Here is a 17,500-nt window from a genome sequence, read left to right as displayed (position 1 = left end):
GTGATAACATGAGCCTTCAAGGTCATCAGGAGGGGGCCATAGTGTCCAGGGGTGACCTTGAGCGGTCTGTAGTGTCCTTGACATGTGGCGCCCATTTTGATGATAGCATGTGGGAGCCACGACATGCACAGGATGTCATAGGCACATCTTCTTGTTCTGGGTGGACGATGTCATAGGAGATTGTCTATATCACAGCTCCTCTATCCCCATGCGAAGTGGAGGAAGCGGACACTTGGTGACCCAATATCTGGCTTTAACGTACCCTTTCTCTCCCCCCCCCCTCCCTCACCCCAGGCACAACGATGACAAGACTTTCCTGGTGTGGGTGAATGAGGAGGATCACCTGAGAGTCATCTCCATGCAGAAGGAGGGGAACATCAAAGAGGTGTTCAGACGCTTCTGTGTGGGACTGCAGAAGGTGAGGGATCCCAACTGAATGCACTACTCTCTGTCTTCACTGTATGTATGTATGCACATACATATATTCTCTCTAGTCGATATAAGGATTGCAGTATACGTATATTCTCCCTAGTCGATATAAGGGTTGCAGTTTTCAGTGGTTATTATTTTATTTTTTTTATGAAATCTGTGTTTATTTCTTGATTTCCCACCCAGCGTTTTCTTTTTAATAAAAAATAATTGTGTTATTAATGTTAACAGGGAAAAAATGACATTTGAATTCGGTGTTTATCTGAGCACTTTGTTTAGATAAACAAGAGCAAAGAATCCCCTATAAGCAAGAGCACTCCAAACGGCTAGAGTAGTATAATCTGGTAGATGACCAAATGGTATAATCATAAATAATAAATGATTATACCATTTGGTCATCTACCAGATTATACTACTCTAGCCGTTTGGAGTGCTCTCGCTTATAGGGGATTCTTTTCTCTTGTTTATTTTATGTGTTGCCCGATAGTAGCACCCACCCCATGAGCTGTAGCGAGGGCTACCTTCCCTTCCCTCTTTTTCCTTAGTACATCACTTTGTTTAGTTTCAATACTTCCTTCTGGTTGCTTTTGTGTTTGATCGGTGGCTGGATTGCTACAAAAGGTCTAATTCAATAGGAAATGATGCTTCATTGACATTTTTTTTTTTTAAATTGGTTTTAACCAGGCGTGCAAGATAATCCGTCTGTGGTGTTTTTGGGTTAAAACCTAAAACTGGAATTGAGACTATATAAATAAAAATAACTCTTTCTCCCCCACCCCACAGATCGAGGAGATATTTAAAGCAGCTGGACACCCCTTCATGTGGAACGATCACCTGGGGTACGTCCTCACCTGCCCCTCTAATCTGGGCACTGGACTGAGAGGAGGCGTTCACGTCAAACTGCCCAACCTCAGCAAACAACCCAAGTTTGAGGAGGTGCTGAGCAGACTCCGTCTCCAGAAGAGAGGCACAGGTGAGGGGGCTTTTCTCTCTCTCTCCCTCCATAGGGATTTTTTATCTATCATCTCCCTTTTTCTTGTTCTCTCCCACCTTCACCACTCTTTTACTCTTCTGTTCAGCTTTGCAGTCTCTCTCTCTATTTTTCCCTCTCCTCACTTTTCTCGGGTGACTGTCTCTCAGCTGTCATTCTTTCTAAACCATAGCTCCACCATTTCCCCTTCCTGCTGTCTCTTAATTGTCCTCAAAACGTGTCAGAGTGCCTTATTGCTCTTGTAAGCTTGCACTAACCCAACTGTAACCCAGCTCCTGAATGCCTTATTGCCTGACACATTATAGTAACTCACTTCCCAAGTGCCTTCTTGCCCATCGCCCTGCAGTAACCCTACTCCTGGGCACCTTTTTGTCCATCAGATTTCAGCAGCCCAGCTGCTAAATACCTTATTGCCCCTGTAACTCTTTGTGCCTTATTGCCCCAGATGTGGGGGGATATCACCCTGAAGGCATCAGATGCCCCACACGCACTGATGTCCCCCTTACCCATCTCTCCTCTCCCCACAGGTGGTGTGGACACAGCTGCGGTGGGCGGTACCTTTGACATCTCCAACGCGGACAGGCTGGGCTTCTCCGAGGTAGAGCAGGTCCAGATGGTGGTGGATGGAGTGAAGTTGATGATTGAGATGGAGAAGAAACTGGAGAAGGGACAGACGATCGATGACATGATGCCAGCACAGAAGTAGAGGAGAGGGGGAGAGAGCCGGACCAGCCCCCCAGAGAGACCCAAGAGAAGAGAGGGGGAAAAGATGGAAGACCCCACTAATATCAGCAGAGGCCATCAATGGGAAAAATATCAGAGATGAGGGGGGAAGGAGAGTCCACCCTAAGAACATCAGAGGGAGATCCAACTAATTATCAAAAGGGGAGAAGACCCCCACCCCTCCCCCCTTTGACCATCAGATGAGGCGGAGAGGAAAAAACCCTAAAGTCTAACATAAGGGAGTGGAGAGACCCCTCTAAAGATCATCAGATGTGGGAGAGGGACCCCAACATTTAGCTGTAGCTGATGAGATATTCTAATAGGGGGTAGGACAGATACTCATTTATTACACCCTGGGAAGGAAGTTGACCCTGGGAAGGAAGTTGACCACATCTGTTACCCCTGAGATCTGCCCCCTCCCTATTTCCTCCACATCCCTGTCATGTGACCCCCTCCATTGACCGGAGACAATAAAAGCAAAGTTTGACCTCTAAGGACCTGTCATTGTGTCATTTTCACTGGCGAGGAGGGTCAGGGGTATTTGGGGAAAATTGGCTGTCGCCTATCCCTCCCTCCTCATATCCCCCGATCCCACCGCCACATCCTCTCTCGATCTCACCCTCCTCTACTTCCCCTCTGTCTGAATATAGCTGTGTTGTAGCACAAGATAAAAGTATCACACACACTACATCGTGCACAGGTTTAAATGGGGGGGGAGGGTTTAATAAATACATTTGGGGTACATAGGGGGGAGGGGGGCCTTTGCTAAAATCCTACTCGCGCATATGCTGTGCTTGTGGGAGCTGAGATTAGCACAGGGTGCTGTGTGAGTGGGTGCAGAGCAGGGATTAGCACAGGATGCTGTGTGTAGAGATACGATTAGCACAGGATAGTGTGTGTGTAGAGCTGGGATTAGTACAGGATGCTGTGTGTGCAGAGAAGGAGCTGGGATTAGTTCAGGAGTCCCAAGTCCTGCCCCCTCCCCAATCAATCGGTACTCAGCCCCTCCTTAAAGGGATAGTACTGTAAGCGCGAGTCGCACATATATACAGACCCCGCCCACATGCCCAGCAACCAATTGGGGAAGAGAGGGCAGCACAGGGGAGGGACCACGAGAAGGCTCTGCCCCAACAGCTTATTAATGCTTTTAAAAGGGGGGTTTGTTAAAAGGGGAGTACCATAAAGGAGGGGATCGTTAAGAGGAGAAACTTGTTAGGAGGGTTGGAGGCTCGTAAAGTAAAGATTTATTATTAAGGGCGGGAGATAAGGGACAAGGAGCCTCGTTAATGGAAATTAATTACGGACCTCGTTAAGGGAGGGAGCTAGCAAGGAGATTAATTAAGATAGATTCTGTAAAAGGGCCTTGTTAAGGGGAGAGTTCGTTAAGGGGGAGATTTGTTAAGATAAAAGACTTGTTAAGGGGGATATTCGTTAAGGGGAGGGGGGTGTTATTAGTAATAACATAACACTGATACATTATCTCCCACTGTCCTAATTATACACATCTCGATGATGTCACTGCGCAGTGGCCACTTCCAGCCGAGTGAGGATCCTCCCCTACAGCGCCAACCTCCCCTCCCCCTCCCCCTCCAATGAAGTTACTGTCCCTCCTTTTAAAGTCACAGCACCTCTTTGTCAGAAAAGGTGGCTTGGCACATCAGAAAGGGGGCGCGGCTATAGTTCAATGGCGCGTATACCACCCCTTAAAGCCACGGAGGCCACCACCATGGTTAGGTGTGGCATCATTGAAAGGGGTGTGTCCCTTTTCTTAAAGCCACCGCATCCCGATGACAATAAGTGAACGTGGCTGGCCCAGGAAGGGGCGTGTCCCAGCTCTTAAAGCCACAGCGTCCCAATGGATCTCCGGTGGGCGCGTCTCACTTCTTATTAAAGTCCTAGCGTCCCAACGGTGATAAACGGGCGGAGCTTCCCCGGGAGGGGGCATGACCCCCTCAGAGGAGGGGGATCGTTGGGAGCAGCAGAGGGAGGCGGTGTGGTTAAGGGAGGTCGCAGGGCGGTCACCTTCACATTCCAGGGAGGTCTGAGCAGGCTGGACTCGGCCGACGCTTTATACCCAGGTATATAGCTACTATAGAGACAGAGGGAGACAGAGGTGAGGGGCTGAGAGGGACGACAGAGAGAAAAGTGAGGGGGGGACGACAGAGAGAAAAAAAGCGAGGGGGGACGACAGAGAGAGAAAGAAGCGAGGGGGGACGACAGAGAGAGAAAGAAGCGAGGGGGGACGACAGAGAGAAAGAAGCGAGGGGGGACGACAGAGAGAAAGAAGCGAGGGGATGGGGACAGACAGATAGGGGGGGCAGAAAGATGAGGGGGAGGGAGAGAAATGTACTGTAACAACATTTGGGGAGGGTGACAGTCCTTACCCTGTGACCTCAGGTCTCCAGACTCTCTCAGGTTCGTTTGTGACCCTGAAAGACAGAGAGGAGGGGGGAAGTAACCTCTAAGACTTGAGAGTTTCAGACCCTTCAAGGACAGAGAAAGGGGGAGGGAGAGGGAGAGGGAGGGAGAAAAGGACACTACCGTAGCAAGTGTTAGAGGGGAGTATTAGCCCAGTGTGTTGGAGTACGAGCAAGCTGTTAGAGAGCAAAATAGAGAAATCTGCTGCACACCATAAAAAAACTTTTAAAAAAATATATACAGTTACCGGTGCTCCTGCAAACAAGGATAGCCTGTGTGATCCAAGGTACATGGAAGTAGAAAAGCATCACAGGGCACTGTGGATTTTTTAAACTATTAGCCAATTTTTACAGCAACGTTTCGACCTACATAGGTCTTAAATCAAGTGAGAAAGTGGCGTGCTTGATGAAGACCTATGTAGGTTGAAACTTTAACAATTGGCTAATAAATAGTTTTAAAATCCGCAGTGCCCTGTGAGAATTAGAGAGAAGCATAGGAAGGGATTGGAGCATTAGCAGGGTATGAGTAATAAAGGTTATTGGGGGCATCGGAATTGGAAAAGGGTTTTGAGAAAGTCTAGAATAAGAGTATTAGCAGCAGAGTATCAAAGCATAGTATCAGGGTATTAGCATGACAGTATTAGAAGCAGTGTATTAAGAGTGTCAGCACACTTACTGATCTTGCTGTCCTGAGGGAGAGACACTCCAGACACACAGCGATGAGACGTCTGTCTCTTAGAGGGGTCGAGAGCGACCCTAGAGAAAGAGAGAGAGAGAGAGAGGAGGGGGAAGGAAGGAGAGAGGGAGGCACAGGACATCAGAGACAGGCAGAGACAGGCAGAGAAAGGACAGAGAGCCGGCCAGACGTAGAGATAACAAAATTAAGAGATGAGTGTCCTCTGTCTGTGTCACCCTGCGGGGAGAGGGACAGACTTCCAGGTCTCTGTGTCACCATGTGGGGGGGAGGGATAGATGCCCAGATCCCATCTGTCACTGTGTCCCTCCCGCTTGCAGGGTGCAAATGGACCATGTCTCTGTACAGGGTAGTGGGACTCAGGTGTCCTCTGTCTCTGAGTGACAATCACACCGTTACCTGCGGGTCAGTTTAGAGGTGAGTTTGCTGAACAGGTTGGACGTTGCCCGGGTCCGGCTCTGGTTCAGCCCCTCGTGGGGGTGGGTGGGGGAGCTAGGTGGGGGATTCTGTCCCCGCCGATCCCTCACTTGTCCTCCGTGGAAGGTGCTGCGAGCGTTGGACCCACGGGAGAGGCAGCTCCTCTCTGCGATGCTCTGCGTGGAGGGGGAAGGGGCGGGAGGGCGAGTGTGTGTAGAGCTGAGAGAGAGAGAGAGGTGAGAGGGCATGAGAGACTGCCTGTGAGCCAGAGAGTGGTAAAGTAAGGTATGTGACATCACAGACACACAAGTAGTAAGATTAGCCTAGATGTATCCAATCTCCTGTAAACCAGAGGGCAGCCATGTTGAATTTTGATGTCATAGCTGCACAGAGAGTGCGATCAGCTGAAAAATCAGCACTTGCTGTGAGCTGGAACGTGGCAATGTTGGATTTGTGACATCAGCACTACAGAAAAAGTGAGATTAGCTCAGATATAATCAAACTTCCTGTAAGCAAGAGGGCGTCCATGTGAGATTTGTGATGTCCCAGCCGCTCAGGAATCGAAAATGGAGACGAGTGATCTCCTTCCTGTTAGCAAAAGGTGACCCTGTTTGATTTATGACATCAAAGACACACAAAGTGTGATTAGCTCACAGCCAACTTCCCATAAGCGACAGCACTGCCACGTTAAATTTGGTACTTTCTGTGAGACAGAGGGCAGCCATGTTGGATTTGTGATGCAATGGCCACACAGGAAGTGAGAATAGAGACAAGTTACACTTTTTTTTTTTTGAAACACTTTCACTCAATACATTTTCTTTGATTTAGAAGACAGTGTGCCTGTATCACTCCTAAATCTAACACACTTTCTGTGGACCGGAGGGCGGCCATGTTGAATGTTGATATCATGAGATATAGCTCACAATTCCCCCTTCCTGTGACAAGAGGGAGGCTAGATTTGGTTTTTGACATCACAGGAAGACTTGGATAGACCCCAGAGATGGCAATGACCGATCCAAGATGTTCACTGCGCTGGGTACCTGTTCTCTTTGCCATTGTGGAGTAGAGAGTGACGCTCCGACCCATGGCGATCTGTGCAAACATACGTGTTCCTGCGTCCCATGACTCCTGGAGGTGTGTTCATCTGAGGGAGAGGAGAGAGTGAGGGTGGAGAGAGAGTGAGGGAGGAGAGAGAGAGTGAGGGTGGAAAGTGTGAGAGGTGGGAAAAAGCAGAAGAGAGAGGGGGCCAGAGCACACGAGCGAGAAGGGGCAGGGAGAGAGAGCAGGGAGGGGGGGGGGAGAGAGAGCAGGGGGGGGGAAAGAGAGAGCAGGGGGGGGGAAAGAGAGAGCAGGGGGGGGAAAGAGAGAGCAGGGGGGGGGAGAAGAGAGAGCAGGGGGGGAGAAGAGAGAGCAGGGGGGGAAGAGAGAGCAGGGGGGGAAGAGAGAGCAGGGGGGTGGGAAGAGAGCAGGGGGGGTGGAAAGAGAGCAGGGGGGGGGAAGAGAGCAGGGGGAGGGGAAGAGAGCAGGGGGGGGAAGACAGCAGGGGGGGAAAGACAGCAGGGGGGGAAAGAGAGCAGGGGGGGGAGAGAGCAGGGGGGGAAAGAGAGCGCGAGAGCGCGAATAGAGAGAGGGGGGGAGAGCGAGCGAGCGTTTCTTTCTTGGAGAGGTAGTGCCACCATGGTGGACGGGGCCTCATAGGTGGCATTTTGGAGTGACCTGAAGATGAGGGGCGTGCCTTCTCCTTCCATAACCATTAACTGTAAAGCGAAGGAATGACTGCAGTGCTCAGCAGGGGGCGTGTCCTTACCGTGGTGGGCGGGGCCTCCTTGCGCTGCTCCGGGATCTCTGCCTTGTTAGGGTTGTGGGCGTGGCTTACCATGGGGCTGGAGGGAAGGGGGGGCCCCCGGGAAGCACTGCTCCCTGCCACGGTGCCGCTGCCCCTCCTGGGGGCAAGACGTTCACCAACTGCCCCCTCCTCCGCCCCACCTGGGGGGCTGCGTTTGGGCTGGGAGGGGGCTGGGGCCGGACCACCTGCAAGAGACAAAAGTGTCACCATGTTAGCCCATCTGAACAGACTCCCAGGTGCCCTCTGTACCACCCTGTGGGCGGGACAGACTCCCAGGTGCCCTCTGTACCACCCTGTGGGCGGGACAGACTCCCAGGTGCCCTCTGTACCACCCTGTGGGCGGGACAGACTCCCAGGTGCCCTCCGTTTGTGCCACTGTGTCACCCTGAGCAGGGGGGGGGGGAGGGGCAAACTCACAGAAATCACTATGTCTCCGCTGCCTCTGATATCCCCGTTGGTTTTTGCTGTGACCTGATGATTTGGTGGCACCGTTGGTGACATCTGAGGTGACGCGGGACCGAGAGAGCGAGAGAGTGCTGTCTGTGCGAGCATCCCCTCCTTCAATCTACGATAGAGAGGGGGGGGGGGATGGAGGGTGAAGGACTGTGACTTTAGAGCGTTTGCTCAGTGAAGATGCTGTGGTTCAATCTTCCAAGCTAGACAGACAGGGGACGAAGCAAGCGGTGTGTGTATGCGAGACACAGCCGGGGGATGGAGTAAGCTGTCTGTGTGCACGAGATAGCCAGGGGACGGAACATTCTCTACGAGAGAGAAAGCCACAGTCTCCTCACCTCAGGCTTCCTTCCGAGCAGCATATAAGTGGCCATCACATCATTATACTTGTTTGAGCTGAGAGCGTCTTTAATCTCCTCGCGAGAGTAACCCATATCTAACATGACCTCTAGAAAGAGAGGGGGGGATAGAGAGAGGGACATAGAGATAAGGAAAGAAAGGGCGAGTTCATGCATTAGGCGCCGTCCTCTAAAATCTCCAGATGCACTTGTCAATTACCTTACAATTACCCTCGTGCCAGCAAATCTTTGGTAACCATATTAGACTTTGCCCCAGCTTCCAGCAGACACCTTACTGACCTAGACTTCCACTCCCATGACCTGGTTTTGAGCTTCCATGACCCTTCTATAGACCTAAGCTTCACATTGACCTCTAATGACCCCTGTTGATCATTGATGTCCTGTGATGAACCCCCTGTTGATGTGCCAACACGCCCCGCTCCGTTAACCACATTTGTTCTGTGATGATGGCCTTTGGCCTATGAACTCTCATAACACCAATTGACATGTGATGACCCCAAGCTCACCTCAATTGACCTGTGACAATCCCTGTAAATTCTGATGACCCCCATTGACCTCTTGTGGCAACCTCGTTGAGCTCTGATTACCCATCTAGACTTGTGATGACCTGCTGACTCCTGATGACCCCGATTGATCAGTAATGACCTCTCCGTCATCTCCTACCCCCCACGCCCGTGACCCTGGTTGATGACCCCTCACCGATGCGTTTAGAGTCAGTATGATCTTCCTCCGGTTCTCGATATGGCTTCAGATCGTCGCTTTCGTAGCCAATGTTTATCCACTGTCAGTCATTATTTGCTGAGAGACACAGAGTTGGTTTAAAGTCAGACAGCGAGAGAAAGCAAGAGAGAGGAGAGAGAGAGAGAGAGAGAGACATAGAAAGAGTCAAAGAGGAAGAGATAGACAGCAAGAGACAGTCAAAGACAGCACACTACAGTAGGCGATCGAAAAGGACAGCAAAACAGCAAGAGAGAAACCAAGAGAGAGTTATACAATCAGAGAGAGAAAGAGAGGAAAAGAGACAGGTACGAAAAAGGAGATATTAGGAGGCAGGCAGAGAGAATGAGACAGCCATCAAAACAAACAGCTTGCAAAACAGAGACCAGTCAGCGGAAATCCGAGAGCCATCAATAGGGAAACATAGCCAGTGACTGGATGAGACAGCCAGGGTGTTAGAGAGTGTAGTAGTGGGGAGAGGAAGGGGGAGTAGGGAGGGTAATCTCACTTCAAGAGTGCAGCGTTTGCTGGGGTTCAGCACGAGGAATCGTCGCAGGACGCTCTCGCAGTCTGTGCTCATATAAAACGGGACTCGGTATTTACCACGTAGCACACGCTCTCTCAGCTCTGAGAGAGAGGGAGAGGTCACAGATTGCTTAGCGCTCGCTCTCTCCTCCCTCTTCCCTCCCCTTCATGTTCTGCCCATCGAAGGGCAATGACCTGCTCACAAGGGCATTTTAAAGGACTCTCCCTACCTCTCTTCTCCCACTCACCTTCAGGTTCTGCCCATCGAAGGCAGTGAGCCGCTCACAAGTGTGTATAAAATAACCCCCAGGCTCCAGATATCCACCTCGGGGCCGTTATACTTTTTGCCTGAAAGAGCTCTGGGGCCGCGTACGGGGGGCTCCCGCAGAATGTGTCCAACTTGCCCCCCGGGGTAAACTCGTTGCTGAAGCCGAAGTCGGCGATCTTAATGTTGGCATCAGCGTCAAGAAGGAGGTTCTCTGCCTGGGAGGAAGAGAGGGAAGGAGACAGATAGATAGCAAGGGAGGGTCGGAGGAGGGAGAGAGAGAGATAGAGATAAGAGGGGGAAGGAGAGAAAATAGGGGAGAGTGAGGGAAGAGAAAGAGGGGAGTAGGGACTGAGATGACAGTCACAAGAGAGCGGCAATGAGACATCTTGGGAAGGGAGAAAGAGACAGTCAAAGTATGTGGTGGGGACAGAGGGCCGTGTGTGACGGTTCTGTACCTTGAGGTCTCGATGGACGATGTTCTTCAGGTGACAGTAATGGACAGCAGAGACAATCTGGGGGAGACAGGAGACAGTCACACAGAGCGTGCAAGAGGGCAGGGGAGAGTCACAAGAGCGTGAGAGAGAAAGTCCACGCAGACACATCTACGAGATCGCAGGAGAGAGAGAGATAGTCACACACAGAGACATCATAACAAGTCAACCTCAGAATCAAAAGACACCAAGGGAGAGACACATCCTCCAATAGATTAAGAAGCATCCAGACGAGATGCTTAGACATGTATCAAAACAGCACGCATTACCAGAGAGAAACCCAAGAAAGAGACAACCCCAGGGCAAGGAGACAGCCCTGAAGCTGAAACACAGAAAGTCAAGAGAGAGCCAGATAAAGAGAGAGGCAAACCCTCACCTGACGGAATTTGGCACGAGCCTCTTTCTCTTTCATACGACCGTGAGACACCAAGTAATCAAACACCTCACCTAAAAGAGCGAGATACAAAGAAAGAGAGAGGGCAAGAGAGAGGGAGCATAAGGCATTGTGAGACCACGGAGACATCCATAAAGAGACAGCCACAAGTGTCTGAGGCAGTCTGACCTCCACTGGCATATTCCATGATGAGATAGAGCGTCTTCTCGGTCTCTATCACTTCAAACAGCTTCACTAAGAGAGATAGAGAGACAAAGTGAGAAGAGCGAGCGAGGGAAGGGGGAAGAGCGAGCAAGCAGGGGAAGGGGGTAGAGGGAAGAGCGAGCGAGGAAAGGGGGAAGAGCGAGCGAGGGAAGGGGGAAGAGCGAGCGAGGGAAGGGGTAGAGCGAGCGAGGGAAGGGGGTAGAGCGAGCGAGGAAGGGGGTAGGGGGAAGAGCAAGCGAGGGAAAGGGGAAGAGAAGCAGTTGTGGGGAGAGAGGGAGAGTGCCGGGAGAGAGAGTGGAGAGAGGAGTGCCAGGAGTGGAGAGGAAGAGAATCCGCGAGGGAGAGAGTGCAGGGGAGTTGAGGGATAGAGCGCGCAGGAGATGGGGTAGACTGAGGTGGTGTCGGGGGGGGGGGGGGAAGAAGAGTGCATTGTGCAGCGAGCGAGGCGGAGTGCGGCGTTGGGAGAAGAGATTGTTCTCTCACCGATGTTTCGGGATGATTCAGTCCTTTCATTATTCGAACCTCACGGAATAGCTGTGAGGGAGAGTGGAACAGTACTCATTACTAATCACAGAGCGCCCTGTACCACACACACACGGTTAATCTCAACATGGGGCAATTCGCCTAAATTTCCCCTAAACTACGTCTCCTCTTTTAAACCTCTGCACACACCATCATTGGATTTAAAAAGGGGCCGCGGAGACCACCAGGGAACATTTTTGTGCTTCTGTTTACAACAGTTCCTGCAACAGCTTGAGAAGGAGGAGTGAAAGCGGGAGAACCTCGAGCAGAGGGGACAGAATACCGGGCTACAACTCCAGGCACAAAAAGGTACACTGAGCTGGAAAAAGCCACAAACGCCACAGTCGGACTGGGAGGACTGCTACAGACGGTGACCCACACAAGGTACGGATTCTGTGAAGAAAGTCTACTCCGTTACGTGCGCAAAAAGAAAAACAAACACATGGGATTTTAAAATGGCCGCCGAGCAAAAAAATTAAAAGCCTACAGAGACGCCTGTAGGCTACAAACTCTGCAAGTGAAGTCTCCCTCCCTCCCCCCCCCCCCCCCCCCCGTATGACTACCAGCTGTGTTCTAGCATATACAGGAATATAGTCGCAATAGCGCCTCCCGAGGTCAGTGTGATGAACACACCTGAAGTGCCAGAATGGAGGGCAAAATGTGTAATGTCTAATGAACCCGGCCACACGAAACACACACTGTCCCTTCAGGCCTTATTTGATGACGAGGACCGTCTCTTATTTGATCTCAGAAACAAGACGCAGCAGAAAACGTCTATGTTTTGGCTGTGGCGAGCCTCACCCGGATGAGTCATGTCCCTATGACCGTGAATTTGAATGGAAGCAGCCAGAGCAGGACTAGCTGAACGCCGAATATTTCCGCCTGCTACTGAACGCAAGCAACCGCATGGAGGGTGCAGGGAAACTGCAGGAGTTTCAAGCAATGAGCGTGATCTCAGTACCGATGATGCCTTAGGGCCCACAAAAACAAGGAAAAGCAAGAAAAGGGAAAGCGGTTCTCAGCTTACTGTGGAATTTGCAGACACCGTCAGCAGATGACCCTGCGACATCGGAAGGCGGTTGAGTTGACCTGCAGCCTAGAGTGACTGTTGGATTGGTCCTGGGAATAGCAGAATCTCCAGAGGGCCCAAGACAGAAGTCGTGTCCCCCGAAGAAGCGTGTTTCTGGGTCTGACAGTGAGAAACCCTCAAACAATACCAGGGAAGCGGAACAAGTAAGGGACGACCCCTTGACCAACCCCTGAAGATGCACTGCAACAAGGCCAGATATGACTGATCTCCGTGAACGATTGGAAGGGAGATAGAAGCTAACGCCGAGCTACAGAGTGGTCTGCTCACACTCAACCTTGACTGTGATGAAGTGTGTCACTTGCGTAGTGTCTTCGAAGACCCTGACGACTGAGCTGAAGATGGCGAACGCTATTATTACCGTCATGGACGAGAAAGAGCCGCTCTGAGGAAGTTATTGCTGACTAGAAGTAGTATGAGGAGGTTCAGGCAGAGCTTAAAGTCTCTCCAGAAGAAGGCCCACATTCTCAGTATAGCTTGAACAGTCTCAGGAGTCTTGCCATCTTAGTGCAGACCTGGGAGTCTCTCAGAAAGAGGTACAGTGCTGGAGATCTCTCAAAGAAGGTTCACACTCAGGCGCAGAGCTGAATGTCTCTCGCCAGGAAGTCAGCGGTCTGCACAGAACTGGAAATCTCTCAAAAGGATTTTCACTGTCTCAGTGCAGAACTGAGTCTCAGAAAAATTTGCAGTCTCAGTACAGAAGCTGGAAGTCTCTTAGAAAGAGGTTCACACTCAACACAGCTAGATGTCTCGCACCAGGAAATCCGAAGTATCAGCACAGAGGTGTGTAAGTGTAGCCATATATCCTCTTGGCTACTAATCTGCCCTGCCTAACACATAAACCCTGGTATCAGTGCAGGCAGGGTTAGGGCTAATCTGGGTTTTCCCCTGCAGTAAGCAGCTTCCTTGAGTGATGGGGGGGGGGGGGGGGGAGGGGGAAACTATGTCTGTCTTCTGCCAATCAGGGGCTCAGACCTAAGACCCCCCCCCTGGGTACATAAGGGGCTGCACAGCCAAATTTGGAGAGAGCCGCGTTCTAGGAAGAGTGGAGTCAGGGCTCTGCCCACCTTCCTTCCCCTCCCTTAGCGGGAGTGGGACATCTACCTCTTATTCCATTAGGGAATAAGAGAGGAGCGGGGGATAGACCCTTGGGGCCTCAAGCCTCCTAGTTGAGTCCAGGGACCATCCAGTTGTACTGTATGCTGGTGTTCAAGAATAAAGCCGTTCCTGTTTATTATATACTCCTGCCTGAGAGTGCAGTTATCAGGGGGGAGTACCAGAGAGTTTACCTGCAGGGGCTGCACCCACTTCTGCTGGGGCCTGCGGGGAATGGAGGTGCTGCACCGAGTAAAGAAGTGAGAAAGAACCCTAAAAGCCTGTCCTGTTAGTCACTACTACCATCGGCGGACGCTCAGTATTCGGTGAGCCAGCAGGTGAGCAGCACAAAACACCGTGTAATAGTGAAATCTCCCAGAGGGTGGGGCACCTTCTCCGCCAGAGGAGCTGCAGTGCGTGAAAGGGCAGTTCCCGCCAAAATCAGAAGGACCACGTGGAGGAGTTGCAAGGTTGCAAGCTTCCCTTTGGCAACATTGTGCAGGGCTTGGCACGAAGCAAAGCCACGCCCTGCAACGTGTTCGGTGCGCAAGACGAAGCCCGCCGCCCCATCTACTGCGAGTGGTTGGGCGCGCAATCCGAAGCCACGCCCAGCTGCAATGTGCCTGTACTCCTGGATCCACAAGGGGGCGTAGGCACCGTGCTACCCAATAGACTGTCACCAGTGGACGGTGGAGCCGGATGCGAGTTACCGCAACCCTCAGTTCCTCGTGGTGAGCTGGCAGAGCAGGAGCTAATCCCAGATAGTACCGTACAATACCCCATTATGGCCGAGTGGATTGTGTCCCAATATCGGCTACCAGGAGGCAAGTCAATGGGGAGAGTTTCCTGAAATGCATCTGCCCCTGCTGGGATTTCCCGGCAGAGAGGTGAGCTTGACATCCAAGTGCCAACGGTGTGGTACTCCCCACCTAAAGCCTAAGGTGTTGCTGCCACCCCGAAGGGACAACGCGACCTACCTGCAGAGAGGCGCAGACTGGACTGCAGCTTCAGGAGCGTATGCTCCAAGGGACCCGAGCATTCCTGTTCCAGAACCTATCTTATTCAGAACTTATCAGGTAAGGTGCCCGCCCGGGAGGAGGCTGAGGCACTTCCGCTGGTGGCACAGGAGCGGGACAGCTGCCTGCAAGCCACCGACCGCGAGGTGTCTTGGTCCTCTTCCCCTGGGGGCGAGTCCCAAGCAACATCGGACGACAGTGAAGGGAGGTGCTCCATTGTGTCACTCAAGTGTGGCTGCCATGGAAGACGCTTACCCTCAAGAGCGAACGGAGCGGATTCCCGTAGTGATGACGTCATCGAAGGCGATGGTGTATCCGGAATGGGAGCACCAAGGCCTTCGCGGTTCCTCGAGAGGCGGCGTCGGACATGCTGCTCCCGCCGGGAGAACCACGCAACCTGCCAGGAATCAACGGAGCGGTGAGGATACTTCTCCTTTCCAGGTTCCAGCGGAGGGATCCATCAGAGATGTACCGGCCGGTACTTCTTCCTGCACTGCAGCTACCAACACCCTTCCGGTACGACCGGATGTGGTCATCGCAGAGGCGACCGCCGGGGCAGAGGAGGACACTGCTCCGGCGAGTAAAGCCCCAATTGATCCTTATTACAGCAGCACCAAGACCGAGCTAGTGCCGAGGGCCCAAGGCCCCTATGGACCCTGAAACACAGGTGTTGGCAGTAACAGGCCGTGGTAGGCAGACAAGACTGATGCCCACAGAGACATTGAGGAGCCCAAGGCTTCTGCCAACCTTACCCAGGACACTCAGGGCGTAGCTAAAGCTTCCCAGGACTGTAGAATACTGGGGTGGGTTTGATCGTGATCCTGCTGGAGGAGGGATGGATGAGTTCCTGGCTTTCTGCAAAGGGTCAGAAAGGTTGGACAGGTCTGGGACACTGTCTAGAGCAACCTCTGAATCTAATATGTCTGAGTGTAATGCAAATGTGGGAAAGGTGCCTGTCACAGGAGACCAGGCAATTTACACCTTTTTACCAGGGTCATGCATTGAGCAAAACAGGTTAATGAAATAAATTGTAAATATAGTCACAAGAAAAGGCAAACACACAATGATACACAAACTACAGCAAAAAGACAATTGGGGTAACAACCTAGACTCTCCTAGGTGCAGGGAATCCTAACCCTGATAACAGTTGCAAAAACAAGACAGAAAATATTCCAGACAGCTTTTGCTGAAGCAGCCTGTTCTGATGGAGACTTGAAACCGAAACGTAGAATCTGAGAATCTTAGAGGACTGGAGAACTAACTATCTGATGGGCGTAGGGGTTTTTAATACTACGTTTCATTAAAAAAATACTATAGCCCAATCCAAAAGCATGAGAAATTTCTCCACAGCCACTCAGAGCAGGGCTCATCTGGATGATGTCAGAGGCAGGGGGCGTGTTGAGCTAGCTTGAAAAAACAACAACAAAACAACAAAACGGGTGGGCGGGAAATATGAATCAGCCAATGGGAAATGTGCCCACCAGCAGCATCTTCCCCACAGCTAACCCATTGCCAGCTCCACTAAGTCTGGTGGGCAAATGGAAATGCAAAGAGCATCCATTGATCCAGGACCTGGATACTGGAGTCCTTCTCTCCTGTCCAAATGGTCTTGACACCTCAGACATCCTCTGGGGCCTTCATCTCCAAATGTCCTGCCAGACCTCCTGGCACCAATTGGTCGCCCCAGAGGACTGTCAGAGCATTGGTTCTGAAAGTTCCAGCTCATTTCTGTGCACAAGCATATATGTTTTAAAACACACAATTTAATAAAATATACACTTTAAAAATATCCTACGTTTTGCTGGTAGGGGAATAGAATAAAAAAACGGCACTTTATTTCTTACTAGCCATATTCCCCACAAACTATAAAATAGACTTAGATTGGACTTTACAAGCCCACTCACAACCTTATAGATGGCTGGGGTACCCCCAGAACCTCTAAGCAGGTCCTGTACACTAGTAACTGGGTATCCTGGGGACCCTTTATAGTTACAGGGATACTTTACATCCCTTTGCACCATTTACCTTTCTGGGCTGTACTGAAGCAGAGAACCCTAGTGGCGAGTCACGCAAGCGTATCAAGGGGAGATATTACCGAGACACTGTCTACATGCATCCAGGAATCCGAACGGATTCCTGGGTACATTTTTAGGGGACCCAGCAACTCTGGCCCCTGACTAGATAGACACATTCTGACAACACTTTCTCTGCAACCCCCCCCCCCCCCCCCTGAACCTCATACCACAGCACTCCCTGCTTGCTGGCATCCCAGGAAAGGTAAAAACACAAACATTCTTTATTGTTACAATTACAGGTAATGCTTTTACAACAGTTGGGTCCAAGAGCTGACACTCATGAACCCCAACACATAGATCAGAGGTAACCAAACGGGCTTAACCTTTATTAGTGAGCCTAGTTACTGCTTCAGTCACAGTATTGTTGTGGTAGGACCACATGTTTCAAGGGTATGTCCATCATATGGACCGGACACGGTTCTTGCTGTTCAGCGGGGACATTGTGGATCATTGATGGGGAGGAGAGTTTTCTGTTCCATTTCCCACCGCTCTGCTCCAGGTGTGTTGTGTGTTGATGGGATTAGTCTATGTACCTACTTTACTGCTCATTTTATAGTATAATACTAGATGTCCTTCATTAAATGAGTAAAACACTCTGCTTTCAATATCACTTTTGCTTCATTATTCCCTTTGAGTGCTGGGAACCATTTGTGGATTTTGGATATGTTTCTAGGATTTAGGCTCCCACTTTGTTCCCGCTGCACCACTCCTCTACATGACTTTTACTTATACTGATTCGCTCTAAGTGCTGTCTATACACTATACTTTTTGTAGTGG

The 17,500-nt window shown here is 51.1% G+C and overlaps 2 protein-coding genes across 2 annotated transcripts in view; one reads left to right on the top strand and one right to left on the bottom strand.

Annotated features, from left to right (window-relative positions):
- The window catches only part of CKM (creatine kinase, M-type), an 8,030-nt gene extending 5,393 nt beyond the window's left edge, over window positions 1–2,637 (top strand). The window contains exons 6-8 of the mRNA XM_075608775.1: window positions 295–418; window positions 1,213–1,402; window positions 1,948–2,637. Of these exons, the coding sequence (XP_075464890.1) occupies window positions 295–418; window positions 1,213–1,402; window positions 1,948–2,126 (493 nt within the window). The 3' untranslated portion in view covers window positions 2,127–2,637. The remainder of the gene's footprint in view (window positions 1–294; window positions 419–1,212; window positions 1,403–1,947) is intronic.
- A 1,396-nt stretch (window positions 2,638–4,033) lies between these two features.
- MARK4 (microtubule affinity regulating kinase 4) overlaps window positions 4,034–17,500 on the bottom strand; it is a 35,914-nt gene continuing 22,447 nt past the window's right edge. Inside the window, 17 exon segments of the mRNA XM_075608776.1 lie at window positions 4,034–4,232; window positions 4,528–4,572; window positions 5,237–5,316; window positions 5,654–5,890; window positions 6,712–6,815; window positions 7,479–7,702; window positions 7,935–8,082; window positions 8,309–8,418; window positions 9,029–9,112; window positions 9,115–9,127; window positions 9,555–9,671; window positions 9,816–9,922; window positions 9,925–10,054; window positions 10,295–10,351; window positions 10,707–10,777; window positions 10,893–10,961; window positions 11,417–11,462. Of these exon segments, the coding sequence (XP_075464891.1) occupies window positions 4,168–4,232; window positions 4,528–4,572; window positions 5,237–5,316; window positions 5,654–5,890; window positions 6,712–6,815; window positions 7,479–7,702; window positions 7,935–8,082; window positions 8,309–8,418; window positions 9,029–9,112; window positions 9,115–9,127; window positions 9,555–9,671; window positions 9,816–9,922; window positions 9,925–10,054; window positions 10,295–10,351; window positions 10,707–10,777; window positions 10,893–10,961; window positions 11,417–11,462 (1,707 nt within the window). The 3' untranslated portion in view covers window positions 4,034–4,167.

The sequence above is a fragment of the Ascaphus truei genome, chromosome 7 (assembly GCF_040206685.1).
Source record: "Ascaphus truei isolate aAscTru1 chromosome 7, aAscTru1.hap1, whole genome shotgun sequence".
NCBI lineage: Eukaryota > Metazoa > Chordata > Amphibia > Anura > Ascaphidae > Ascaphus > Ascaphus truei.
The sequence above is the reverse complement of the archived record's forward strand: the minus strand, read 5'-3'. Positions and strand labels throughout refer to the sequence as shown.